General features: G+C 27.9%; 1 protein-coding gene across 1 annotated transcript; it reads right to left on the minus strand.

The window, feature by feature from the left end:
* Positions 1 to 1,495: 1,495 nt before the first annotated feature.
* LOC145842804 (polycomb protein suz12-like) lies at positions 1,496 to 13,578 on the minus strand. The gene is made up of 17 exons (XM_082950290.1): positions 13,472 to 13,578; positions 12,596 to 12,745; positions 11,881 to 12,069; positions 11,352 to 11,556; positions 10,856 to 11,043; positions 10,340 to 10,430; positions 10,144 to 10,240; positions 9,540 to 9,635; positions 9,268 to 9,354; positions 8,519 to 8,635; positions 7,352 to 7,518; positions 6,830 to 7,035; positions 6,373 to 6,552; positions 5,551 to 5,776; positions 5,095 to 5,296; positions 2,604 to 2,768; positions 1,496 to 1,981 (listed from the first exon to the last, which is right to left on the minus strand). The coding sequence occupies exons 1-17, from the start codon at positions 13,544 to 13,546 to the stop codon at positions 1,837 to 1,839; spliced, it is 2,586 nt and encodes an 861-aa protein (XP_082806416.1). The 5' UTR covers positions 13,547 to 13,578; the 3' UTR covers positions 1,496 to 1,836.
* Positions 13,579 to 13,755: the final 177 nt, after the last annotated feature.

Genomic DNA, 13,755 nt, shown 5'->3' on the forward strand with positions numbered 1-13,755 from the left:
AATGAAAAATATCTATTTAAGAAATTTACCGTTAGGTTTTTCACATAACAGTTTTGTAACTTTACAACAAAAAGATCTACAAATGTTTGTTTACCTACAAAAATTGAAAAAGTACCTAATATTAATTACAATTAATTGTGTATTTCCAGGGAAATTTTATAAAAAACTTAGCTAATTTTGTATTCCTATAAATACACTATTTCTTTATGTTCATACGCTTGTAGAGCTTTACATTAGATTTATAAGCACTCAACAATTTTAGCTTAAAAAATTTCCACTTAATCGACAGGTTAACAGTAAAGAGTTTGTCAGGACTTTTTTTTTATAGAAACACCGATTCAGTTTAAGATTATCAAAAACTTTAAAAACAGTTAAACCTGCTTAAATTGTAAAAATCTATAATTTTGACCAAATAAAAATTTTGATAATAAATCATTTTAGTAGTTTTATAGTTTTTTTTTTTGTGAGAATTTTTATACATCATGAAGTTTTTTTTTTACAAACAAAAGTCTAAAATTTTAGAAAGTAAAAATTTAAATAAACTTATTACTTGAAATAATTACAATTAAAAAAATGCAAAAATATGTAATACTAACTACTATTAAAACTATTTTCATTCAGCTTATTAATTAAATGAAAAACGTTAAATTTTTTAACTCATTACCTAGTTAAGTTTATGAGTAAATATTATTTAGAGTGCAAAAACTGACAATAATAATTAAAAAATTTATAGAGGTATAAGATCAAACAAAAAACATTACTACAAGAAGGCTAATATTAAACTATATGAGATTAACTCACTAAGAGTGAGTTTTTAAAATTCAACATTAACTTCAATCATGAAAAACTACTACACTACAAGTGAAATACTATTCATTTATAGGATCAAGATAAATTCACTAGCAACAGATCATTTGTTTTACTGCAGCTTTAAAGTTTTAATAACACATGATATAATATCCCTAAGAATAAAGGAAAGTATAGTTAAACCATGAAAACTTAAGCTTTTTTAATTGAAAAAAATGTTAAGAAATCTTAAATATTTTTTGCATTACTAGTTCTATAAATACAATAGACATACATGTTATATATAAATAGGAAAATTATAAGCTTAAAAAAAAATTAACAATCAAACTCTAAAAAAAATCTGTTTTACAAAAATAAATCATATACTAACATCTAAGATTGTCCTTAATAAATAAATAAAAAGTGTACATTTCAATAAATGTTTTCCCTACAACGAAAAATCGATAAAAAGTTTTATTAGTGCAATAACTTTCGACCTGATAAAATCACACAGACTCAAATATTAAACAAAGATACAACGGTTATTTAAATAAACACAACATAATATAAACAAACAAGAATCCTATACAACTAGTTTAAATCTAATTTGAACCAAAATGTTTTTTTTCTATACTAAGTTATACACTTAGAGCAGAACATTTACGAAAAACACTTATATAAATATTTTTTTTAATCAATTATGATGGTAAATACTGAAAAATAAAATTCCTACATATAATTATAAACTATTCTGATGATAATTAAAAACAAACTTGAGTTTTTATTTTACCCTATCAAAACTATCATACATTAAAACTTATTATAAATATACTAAATAAATTAACGGTTATAAAAAAAATTTTAATCAAATTTGACAACAGCTAAGGAAAGTAAAGTTTTACACTTCATCTTTTTTTTTAAACAGTAGATTATACTTAGATGAAAAAGTATAAGCTACTTTACAATAAATAAGCTTAGAACCATATTCAAAGTAAAAACAAATGTGTATATATACCAATACATCAGGTCAAATAATAAAAAATAAAAATTTCACAACTCAGAACTCTTTTCGCTACAAGTTCTCCGTCTAGCAATCTGTTTCAGCTTGTCTATTGATTTAGAATGGCAGTAAGATGGCTTGATGGAAGTTTCCTGCATCAACCTCGCTTTGTTTCTCTTCACGAGGTCGTGGTAGCTGGGTTAAATATGATGTTGAAAATTTATAAAACATACTTCAACTTGTAATTAGTTTTTATTTTAAATTAAATAGTTTTATTGCATGTAGTTTTTTTTAAAGCTCAGCAACGTCATACTAAAAACTAAAGTCAGGCTAGCAAATTTTACTAACACAATTTTTGACATGGTACCTGAAATGATTGTAAAAGGATAATAGCTGGATAAAGTATTTTGTTGAGAATTCAACATGTATATATAAACATAGTTAGTGTTTATGTTGTTTATTCAAACACTTTAAACACGTATAACTTTTTTAAACTTAGCAGCATCAGACTTAATGTCAGTCTATCTATCTTCATATAGTAATAAAAGCTTTGACATGATGCATACATCAAATTAAAAAGTTTATTTTTGGTAAAAGAGGTTTTTAATTTATTTATCATCATTAAAAAACTTTAAAAAAAATCGTAAATTATCTTTTTAAAGTATACAACTTTCAATTTAATTCAAATTTTAATCTGTATTTAACATTGGTATACATGTTTTTAAATTCAACATAGAGCAGAAAGTTATTTCTTAATAAAAAAAAACTAAATTAGTTTCCAAAGTACACTATTAATTCTTTTTCAAACAAATGTTACCGTCTTATAACGTGCACACAGATGGAAGACTTTATGACTTGAAAATCGACAAAGCTCGAGACAAACAATTGAAAATTGACTGGTATTTTCAACAGGAATATTTCGTTGTAATGTTCTTCCACGAACTTTATCAGCAATAATGGCATTTGTGCATCGGCCGTGCAGCTGTAAATTAAAAAGTTTCATCAACAGTTTGTAAAACATGCTGCTTTCAAGTGTTACAATGAAGTTGACAACTATATTATACTAAATATACATAAGTTGAGGTTTTGTTTTTACTACAAAACCACAAAACCAAAGTTTATAAAGAAGTTAAGTTAATATAATGCTATTCGTAAATATAATCAAAAGTTTTTAATTCTTGCTTTGATCATTAGGTATATTTTTTTTACCATAAAACTAAAATTTTCTATAAGTATTTTGGAAATAAACATGCTACTTACAAGTGTTTCAATTAAGTTAGAAACTATGTTGAATAACAACCACTCGTTTGTAAAATAATGGAAACTTACTTGATTTGAAATAATTAAAAGCCGAAGTTATCAAGCAAAAAGTTTTAAACTCAGAAACATTATACACAATGATACATTCAATTTCAATATTGTTCACTAACCTTAAGTAGAATATAGTTTGTTGTGTAAATATTGTTTTAATTTTTGAATTAACTACAAAGTTTTTAATGACTTTTAAACAGAATTAGAGCAAGTTTTACGAAAAAGTTGCTACTAATACTTATACCGCTATAGAAATAATAGAAAAAAACATACCGGAAAAAGCTATCAAAAACCTTTGGATAATTTTAGTGTTTATAACTTAAGAAACTACTAAACTTTTAAGAAAATTATAAGAAAAATTTTAGTAGTCATATTAAAATTTCTACTCTTTGAAACAAAAAACAAAGCCCTGTTTTATACAAACAAGCCCAAGATTATGGATAAAAATTTAAGTCTTTTTTCTACTTAGGTGGTATTTAAAAACATTTCATTATCTAATCACCGCACTCATTAGCAAGTAACTACTTACATAATACAGGTAATTGCCTTTTTTAGTTTTCAAAATATCTAAGTGCAATAAACTAAACATAGTCTAATCTTACAAATGTTTCGTAATTTTCTGGTAGCGTTAACACTTGATCACCCAAATATCAAGCTACTACTTTTCAATAATTATTTAAAACAAGTCTACTATGTATATAATATTGACATTTTCAAAAGCTATAACATTAAAAATTGTTTGATTTCACTTAAACATTTATTCTCAATTTCTAAACTTAACAGATTTTAGTGATTAATAGCAAAAAATAAGTCTAAATTAAGCTTTAAGAATATTAAATAAACAGAAGAGTCACATAATTACAACAAAAAACCAGATTTTTTTCTGAAATAAAACTATTCCCTGAGAAAGAAGAAACTTTAATAAAACTCATATAAAGTTTGAAAATCTATTTAACATTTATGTGTACACTGTTATAATTCAAATAGTTATTCAATTGAATAAGCTTTAAATATGAGTTTTAATAATGTTGATACTTTTCTCAAAAAACATACATAATTTTACTGTTTTTATGAAACATATGTACTGTTGTTTTTACATTCAAACTTTCGCAATAAATTATTTAAAAGCCCTTCAAGTGGGCTCTGTGGGAGGTGATTTAGTTTATCAAATCATATAATTTCTTATTGAAATTATCAAATACATATCATACATACGAGTATTCAACATGAAATAGCCCCACAACTTTATAATCAAATTTTTACATTTGCTAAAAAACTGTAATCACTCCAAAATAGTTAATTATATTTTATAGCAAAAAAACATGCAGCACAAATGGATTATTCAACATAATATATCAATAATTGTAAAAAAAGAAATTTACAAATAATATATGATTATCAAATACTGACGGATTACTCAGAATGAAACAGTTCCACAGCTTCATCAGATTATTAATTATTTCATCTTTAGATTTAATACATCAAACATCAAAACTGAAGGAAAAAGGGACTCATGAAAAAGAACAGGGTTGCCACTCTTTGAGTCAAAAAATCTTCCCTGAGTTTTTTTCAAATCCTTAAAAATTGTATACCTTTTTAAAAAATTACAATGTTAATTCTAAGAATATTGAAAAACTAGCCGCAAAGTTAAAAAATTTCGAAATAAGCACTTAATTATAAATAAATTTAACTTTTTTGAACAAAATATTGAAACTGGATTAACTAAATCTCGTTCTAGATCAAAAAAAAAATTCCCTTGAGATTTTTTAAAAAATAATAAAACTTAATAATAATAGAATAAACCAAATTTCCCTGAAATTTTTAGAATAAACCAAAATTGCCCTGAGTTTCCCTGAGATTTTCTATAACTTGAAAACTCCCTGAGTTTCCCTGAATTACCTGAGTGTGTGGCAACCCTGAAGGAGCGACATTAACAAACCTTTTATAAAGATTTTCCTATCTGAAAATTTATTCTAATTTAATATATAAACACCGACGGGTTGTTGAGCATGAAGCAGTTCCACAGCTTCATCATCACCTTCTCGCCCTCGTTAACGTCAGTAAACTCGTCCATCAGCTTGCCCATGTGCTCGTTCAACCACTGGGTGGCGCCCTCGCACTCCTCCTCGCTGTCGTCGCTCAGGTTGGCCGGCCTCACCGGCAGCTGCGACGTCGAGTGGAAGTAGAGCCGGTTGTGCCCTGCGCGACGTCACAAATATAAAATGAAGCTTTTAATTGATAACTGTTTAAAAAGTTTTAATGAATTTTAAATTTAAGTGATTTTTAACTATTTAAACAAATTTTGATTTATTGTTCTTTTCTAAATGTGTGATGTGATATTTTAAGTTAACTACAGTTTAGTTAGTCTTCATAAACTCATCATACTTTAAAAACAATACCTAGATGTTTTTCGTTAATGTAATCTCTATAAATTATCAAATAAATCAACTGACTGTCGTCGTAAATGTTGTTGTTTCCGGTGTTTCCCCTCCTACTTCCGTGGCTTCTGCCGTCGCAAAATTCGGCGATGGTGTCCGAAAGTTCAAGCGCGTCCATGGTGTCCATCATCTGCTGCCCCGCGACCCGCTTCTTCCTGGTTGCCATGGTGACGGTGGCCGAGGTGACGCGCTTGATGGGCCCCATGCGTCCTGAGCACAGGTCGGGAAGCGCGTACATAAACTGTTTTTGTTTTTTTTTCTACAAAATATTCAACATTAATAACTACATATAAAAACGTAAAAAACACTAACAAAAACTTAAAATGGCAAGAGTAACTATTAAGAAATGGATTCTATAAAATATGATTAAATCATATTTTGATAATGATTTGAATTGTAGACACAAAAACTGAGAAGAATACAAAGCTAAGTCTACTAGTATTAGTAAGTGTTTTTAATTTTGTCAAAGTATGCATTAAAATGCGTTTTGCAAAAAAAACAACAGACTTAACTCAATTTACATTCACTACATTTACTCCACAAAAATGTGTTATCATTAACTACAAAAAGTTTAATCTAGTTTATCATAACTTACAAAACTATTTAACAATCATTAACATGCTTATTATAAATTTAAGTGACTTTTGGAGACTTTTTTGAGACTCCGTAGATCTGTTCTTAAATTTATTTGAGAGCAGTGAAACGCCGTTAGTCGGAATAAAGTTTAAACACAAAAACATCTGTGGTATACATTCCGATAAGCTTAGCTTATCAGGATCTCTAGGATTTAACGCTTTTTAGTGTTACATCTTTATATATACTAATGGGGTAACGAACCGCGGGGTTGCCGTGAAAGGAGTGGTCGTAGCACTCGTTCAAGTTGACTTCCATGATGTACTTCAGGGGCTGGTTGGTGGGCGGGTAGAGAGAATCGTCGTCGCTTATGGCGTTGTTTGTGACGCAATCGGGGTGCAGGTGAAGCTTGAACTTCAGGCGGGGGTGGCACAAGTGCTGGTGCTGTTATTTGTATAAAAAAATTTATTATGTGCTTGTGCTGTTAGAAAGCTTTATTAAAATCTTTAAGTTTCTAGTCCTAAATTTAAGAAAAATATAAATTCAATGCCTTTAGATTTCAGGAAGCTCAATTCACAACAGTACTTCTTTAGAATCAAATTTAACTTGGCCACATTAAGTCTGGATAAAAATGCAAAAATAATTAGCGACAATAATGTGGCTACAATTAAACAATCTACTAATAAATATAATAAACACACTCGTAACTTCAACAACTCACCATGACAAACGACTTGATGTCGTGGCACCTGATCTTGCACCAGGGGCACTGCAGGTCTTCCAGCAGCTGCGTCTGCTGCTGGGTCATCTGGTTGTACACGAACTGCATGTACACCTTCACGCAGGGCTTCTTGTCGCCGTTCGGCCTGAGCGCGGGCTTCTTGTAGCCGATCAGGTCGAAGATACTCGGCTTCTCCTCGATCGTGTCTGGTAAAAAATCTTGACTTTCAGTTGTTTTTTTTTTTAAACATGGAAAATAAGAAAAAGTGTTTAAACATATTTTTTTTTTCAATTAACGCAAAAGTATATATTGTAATACATTTTATTTGAATAATGTATTAAACATTTAATGTACTAAATGCAAGAACTTTGTCTGACAAAAATATCTTAATTTAGTTCTTTTTAGTTTTTTATTAAACAGGCAACGTGTAAAAACTGCACATAATTTTTTTAAATTTATACACAAGTACATTTTGTAAATAAAATTTATTTCTCACTATAATCAACTCAATTAAATCCTAACCGTTTTCTGCGAATCCATTGTGATTTTGTTCGTATTTAGCAACACTCTGCTTCTCTTCTTGCTGGTTGATCAAAGTGATGTTTGTTCGTTGTTGCTGGTCCATCAGTCCGTTGAAATGTGTCGGACTTTTTGAAGGAGACGAATGTCCATTCGATTTTTCTTCCCAGCTAAAGTAGTTTAAAAGAATTATTGGTTTATTAAAATTTTAAGTATTTAGTAGATAGTTTTGCCAATTTCAGATTTCATAAGGACTAATCAAACCAAATTTTTTTTTTTTTTTTCGTATCTTAGTAATACTTTTCGTAATTACTTTTGTGATCATTTTTACTACTTACCTTAGAAATACCATAATACTTTTAATTCAAAATCGTCTTTATCAATCACAAATAAAAAACAAGAACAATTTTAAACCACTAAAACAACCTTAAAGATTTTAAGGGCATAGGGGGGTAAACACCCTTTTTTGATTTTTGATCTTATTTAGTATTTTTACTAAGCTACAAGATGCTTTTTACAGACTTGAAAAATTCAAAATATTTTTGAGATATAGCCGGTCAAAGTCGGAGGCAACAATAGGTTCCTTATGGGAGGCGCTAAAACGGCTAAAATAGACTATTTCACTAAAAATCTATCTCCTCCTACGTTTTTTGAGATAACTACCTCAAATTTTCCGGACTTGTTCCTTGATATATTTAGAAAATTCTGTCGGAAGGAATTTTTTAAAAATTAAAATTTTATACAAAAAGTAAACGAAAAAAAACATTTTTTTTTTAGTTTTTTTATTATAAAATTTTTATTTTTTAATTTTTCAAATTCTGTTCTGACAGAATTTTTTAAATATTGCAAGGAACATTTCCTAAAAATTTGAGGTAGTTATCTCAAAAAACGTAGGAGAAGATAGATTTTTAGTGATTTCTAGTTATTTGCTGTTTTAGTTTGCGCCTCCCATAAGGATCCTATTGTTACCTCTTACTTTGACCGGCTATGTCTAAAAAATTAATTAGAATTTTTAAAATCTGTAAAAAGCATCTTGTAGCTTAGTAAAAACTATATAAAATAAGATCAAAAACCAAAAAAGGGTGTTTACCCCCCCCCCCCCCCTATGCCCTTAATTAGCTATAAAATAAACAAATTAGTTGCAAACAAATATAACTCTAAACTACAAACTTGATGTTGAACGATATTTTAGGAGAATGGCACATCTGGCTGAGCATTTCAATTTCTTTTCCTCCGCCGATCCTCTCCCATATCGGTTGGCTGTGCAGTCCGTTTGAAAGCAGGATGCTGTATGAACGAAAATAAATGTACAGTTACTATCAATTAGAAAAATAATTGTAAACTAGTTGAAATTTGAAAATATCAACATGTACGTTTTTGACCCTTGAGCAATATCAAGGTAGGTATATATATATATATATATATATATATGATGCATTAGATAAGTTAAATGCATAGAATATAAAGAATAGTGAAAAAAAATCAAGAACAAATCTGTATCACTTTAATAAGGAAATATATAATCTTTTCACTAATTTTCAATTTCAAAATTATGCAACTGGACTATTATAAGAAAAAAAGTAAAGACAAAAACTTTTGCAATTAAAATATTATCAATAATTAATTACACTGACATTGTAATCTTAAAATTTGAATATAAAAAAAATTCAACTTATAGTATTATCATCTAAATTAAAAACCATGAAAATTTATAGACTAGTGATTTTTTTTTATCCATTAAAATATTAAGTTGTAAAAAAAGTAACACGTTGTTATAAAAGTTAAAAGAAAATTCATAAGTTGTACTCAATACTGTCGCAATATGTATAAAACAGCTTCTATTTCTCTGCTTTAGCTAACAACTAAATTGAAAATGTAAATTTCATTGTATTTTCGTGAAACACCAAAACAAAACTGACTCGTCATTGGACTTTTTCAGACTTTTTCTGTTAACTTCCTGCTCAATATCTGTTTTGTTGGTCTTCACGATGGCCTCCTCGTTGCTTCTGTATATAAAAAAATATCAAGGCGTATAAATATAAACATAAACAGCAAAAAATTTTTTTTTCAATCTAACCAAAACAAATAGTTGTGTGATGTAAAAGAAGCCAGCAGCTTTAAAGTTATTTTTTAATGCTATCTTAAAATGTTGTAAATATAAAAATGATTTATTTGCTAATGTAAGCCTTACTTTGGCAGGGAAATATCGTAATATCCAGCTTGCAACTTCGGTTTTCCGTTCTTGTCAAATATTTGCATCTCCGTTTCGAATATCGGTCTGTCCATTCTTCAATTATTTCATAATAGGTTACAACAACAAAAACAAAACTTTTTTTTTAGGACGAAATTTATTTTGTTTGAAAACCTTCCAAATGCAATTTTAAAAGAAAAAGATGCAAAGTATTGTTGAGATTTTAAAAGAATTAAGTTTTCTTTTAAATTGAAATACTATTTTCATATCCGATAAAAATGAACTGTATGTATGCTTATTTATAAAGGTGTACATTTTTCTTATATAAAAAAATTAAAAATATCAGAACTACAGTCTAGTAAATAAATAAAAAAATTAAGGTTTTATTAAATTGGTATACAACTAATATTTAAAAAAAAGGCATCAAAAAAATAGACTTTTATTGCAATAATTTTTGTTCTACTTTTTGACATAGTTCATATACAATTTTCAAGCTTCAAAGAACAAACAATTTCGCCTAGTAACAAATTATATAAACAAAAGACAAATACATTTCATTAACCTTGAAGATGTTTCAAGGATTAAAAATCAAAACACAACTCACTTATTGATTGAGATGCTTGTAGGGTTTATTTTTCTGTACTTGCTGGCTTGCGACCTGCTTTCTGACTTTATGCTTGAAACGCTTGAAAACTGTTTGTCTGAAATTTAATACTTCTGTAAGTTTATATTACCAAACTTCCTATAAATGTAATTTATCTAGTTATTTTAAACTTTTTATTAACACAATTAAAACTAACATTTTCCAGGCGCTTTTTTGCGCTTCCTGACGCCCTGCTGCATGTTCACGGGGTTTATGTCGGTGTGGTCTCGTTTGCCGGAACCCGTTTCCTATCGTTGTGATATTTAGTTGTAACAAAATTTATAATTATCTAATTACTATAAATTATCATACAGGTAAACTGTTTAAACATCTTGGCTATTAAAAGGATACCTAAAAAATATTTTCGTAAAAGTAAATTTTTAGTTAAAATTTACAGTAAAAAACCAATTCGTGTTTTTTATAACTCAGTCAATTTAAATAAATAAACTATTATTATGGTTTTTAATAGTTTAAAAATATGAGTAAATTCTTTAGTTATTCTTTACTATGTAAAAATTACAAAAAAAACAATGTCTACAAACATAGAAATTAATTGTAAAAAAACAGTTTTCGTATATTTCAAACTTTGTGATTAACAGTGAACTTCAATTATTTATTACTAAGTCAGTTTTTTATTTTTTCTCGAATATCATTTTTTTCTTTAAATTTTTACCGTGTTATTAGGAGGGGTGACGAAAGTTCCGCTGCTGCCCACGCTGATGTCACAATCGCTGACGTCATCGTCTTCATCTTCGTCCTCGTCTGTTTCGTCATCATCGGGCTTGTATATGGAGAAACGGAGCGCGTAGTTGCGGAAGTTGTGGCCTTCAGCGGGAGACGTGAAGGTCAGGTTCTCCCCTTCTTTAAATTTTAAAAAATATTGGTATAAAAAAACAAACAGTAAAAAAAATTAGATATTTTAATTATCACAAATTGACATACAAAATATCAAACTACCAAAAATTTATACACAAGCAGTTCTATGTATATATATATATATATATATGTAAGTATACTACTAATAACATAAAAAGTTGTAAACTCATCGCAGAAAAAAAAACAAGTTGCTACAAACATTAAAACATCCAAGTTTTTAAAACACAGAATAAAATAATTATATCAGAACTGATTTACTGCCAATTCACATTTCAAACAAAAAGTAATCTCACCACAGTTGCTTTCGCTTTGAAGTCCTTTCAAGTGCAGCTCGTGCAAGTTCACGGTGAACTCCTCCTGCGCGTAGTTTTCCGCGTTGCGGGGATTCACCCAGACCGAAGCCACTCCGACGTTGTGCTTGAGCGTGCACACTTTCGCCCCCTTCCTTCTTTTGGTCGTCGTCCTGACCACCTCCAGTTTTATGCGCACGTTTTTGTACTGTTTTATCAAGTTAAAAATTATATATAGATATATATATATATCATAAATATAGTTTCGTCAGTGTAGATTATTATGCATAGCTTAAAAAAAGTTTATTCAATTTAAGATAAAAAAATATTCTTTAAACAATTTAGATAAGTTATAAACTTGTTATAAAACCAATATTTAAAATTAACTTAGTTATTATCTAAAAAACTACGTTAGAAAATTCATATACTTTTATCTTGTCAAAAATACTGTACCAAAAAATTACAAAATTAAACTCCAACAGAGTTCTAAGACTTTTTATTACATTCTAAAGAGAATACAAGAACTGGAAACCTCTGTGGAAAAAAGATTGTAGCCTTCATTGCCAGGGTCCACAAAGAACCCAACAATACTGATTTTCATTTCAGCTGCAATTGCTGAGTTGACCTTGCTCACTGTATGAGAGTTGATGGTGTGGAGAAAAGAGTTTGAAATGGACTTGCACCCTTTATTGTCGCCCAATATCGAGTCCACTTTGCAAAACTAAAAATAATATGTTATAAATGAATAGGGTACATTGAAACTGACGTTAGTTTAAATCAGAATTAAAGGAAATTAGAAGCATTGGAAAAATGAAAACTAAAATTTTAACACTTGTTTTTAAAATTGAAGCCAAATTACCTTTTGAAGAACAGTTAAAATGCTGTACAATATCATTTTTAGTGTTATATGTTCTACAATTAAAAAATATGACTTAAATTTATTAAAATTTTTACATAAATAAGACCAATATTCATTATTATGTTGTACTGCTTAAATTTAAAGTGCTTGATTATGAAGAACTATGTAAAACAAGAGTTTGTTTACAAATTATAAAAATAATGTTTAGTTTTTATTTAAGTATAAATCTTTTACTATAAATTCATTAGTTTTAATTTTTAAGCTCCACACTGAAAAAGAAAAAAATATTTTAAATAAGTTTTGATAAAAAGATAGTTGTTTTTACATAACTAGTGTTTAAATCAATTGTTCTTGAGTTTTCCTACAACAAATATACATAAAATCTGACTTGGCGTCTATTATTGAGTCTGGACATTCTGGTGGCTTGGTGATAAGTGAGAGTTCTTGGCAGGAAGGCTGGGCTCACTTTTGACCTTTCACTGAGAAAGCGGTAAATCTGTGTCACCTGCTCATATGCAATCAAAAATTTGTTTCGATCCTGTAAAAAAAATATGTTTAAATTTCAACTTTGATGCAACTTTTGATTTTTAAATTAGCTATTTGAAAAAAACTGTTAAGACCATTTAAATCTGATAGAAGTCAGTAAAATAACTTTCGTAAAACAAGCAAATATTTAATAAACATTAACACTTACGGCATTTGAAGATTTTTATTGTTGATCAGCAAGAAGTAAAAGTTGCAGAACAACACAAATGACAACCACGGTGAAAGGAACAATGAGGTACAAGTTATTAATTAAGTATATATTAAAACATATTTATACAAAAATTAAAAACTTTTAGACTTATTACTAAAGAAGTTCGAAAAATTTTTTATAATAACAGTATCAGTTTTATCTTTTTAAAATATTTTTAATGACTTAATTTTAAAATACTAGATTGTACTTTTTATTAGGTCAACTAATTTATTAATATACCTAAAAAACTAATCTAAAATATTTATAAATTTGTTCACTTAGAAAAAAATGTTAATATTTTCTCTAACTACAATCTTATTATCTTTTTACATAGGTTTTTACTAATTAAATAACTTTTTAAGAAGATTTTTGTAAAATTAGTTAATTATACTTAATACACAAAACAAACTTAATATAATTTATAGCCATTAACTTTCAGCAGCTACCAAAATAAGTTTAGTTCTTTTTAGTTTTTTTATTATACGTTTTCACTATTTTAAACAGTTTTACAAAAAAAAGCAAACAAACTTCTTTATCCAGCTCTGCATTGTAGTCTTGTTTGACCCTAACAGGTTTTTTGATTTTCTTTGAAGGCATTCTCATTTAACTACAATTATTTATCTAAGACAGTTACTGAACAAAATTACTTAACTTAAAACTAACTATTGAAGTTTTATTTAACACTTTTTGATATTTCACTTTGAAAATTCCTAGTGATTAGTATTTATACTTATTTTATAAAATGTTTTATTAATTTAAGGCTCTCTAAAATAACTTAGTTTCATAATTCAAACTGATTAATTTATTAATAC

This window comes from Thalia democratica, chromosome 1 (genome assembly GCF_965202585.1).
Source record: "Thalia democratica chromosome 1, ktThaDemo2.hap1.1, whole genome shotgun sequence".
Taxonomy (NCBI): Eukaryota; Metazoa; Chordata; class Thaliacea; order Salpida; family Salpidae; genus Thalia; species Thalia democratica.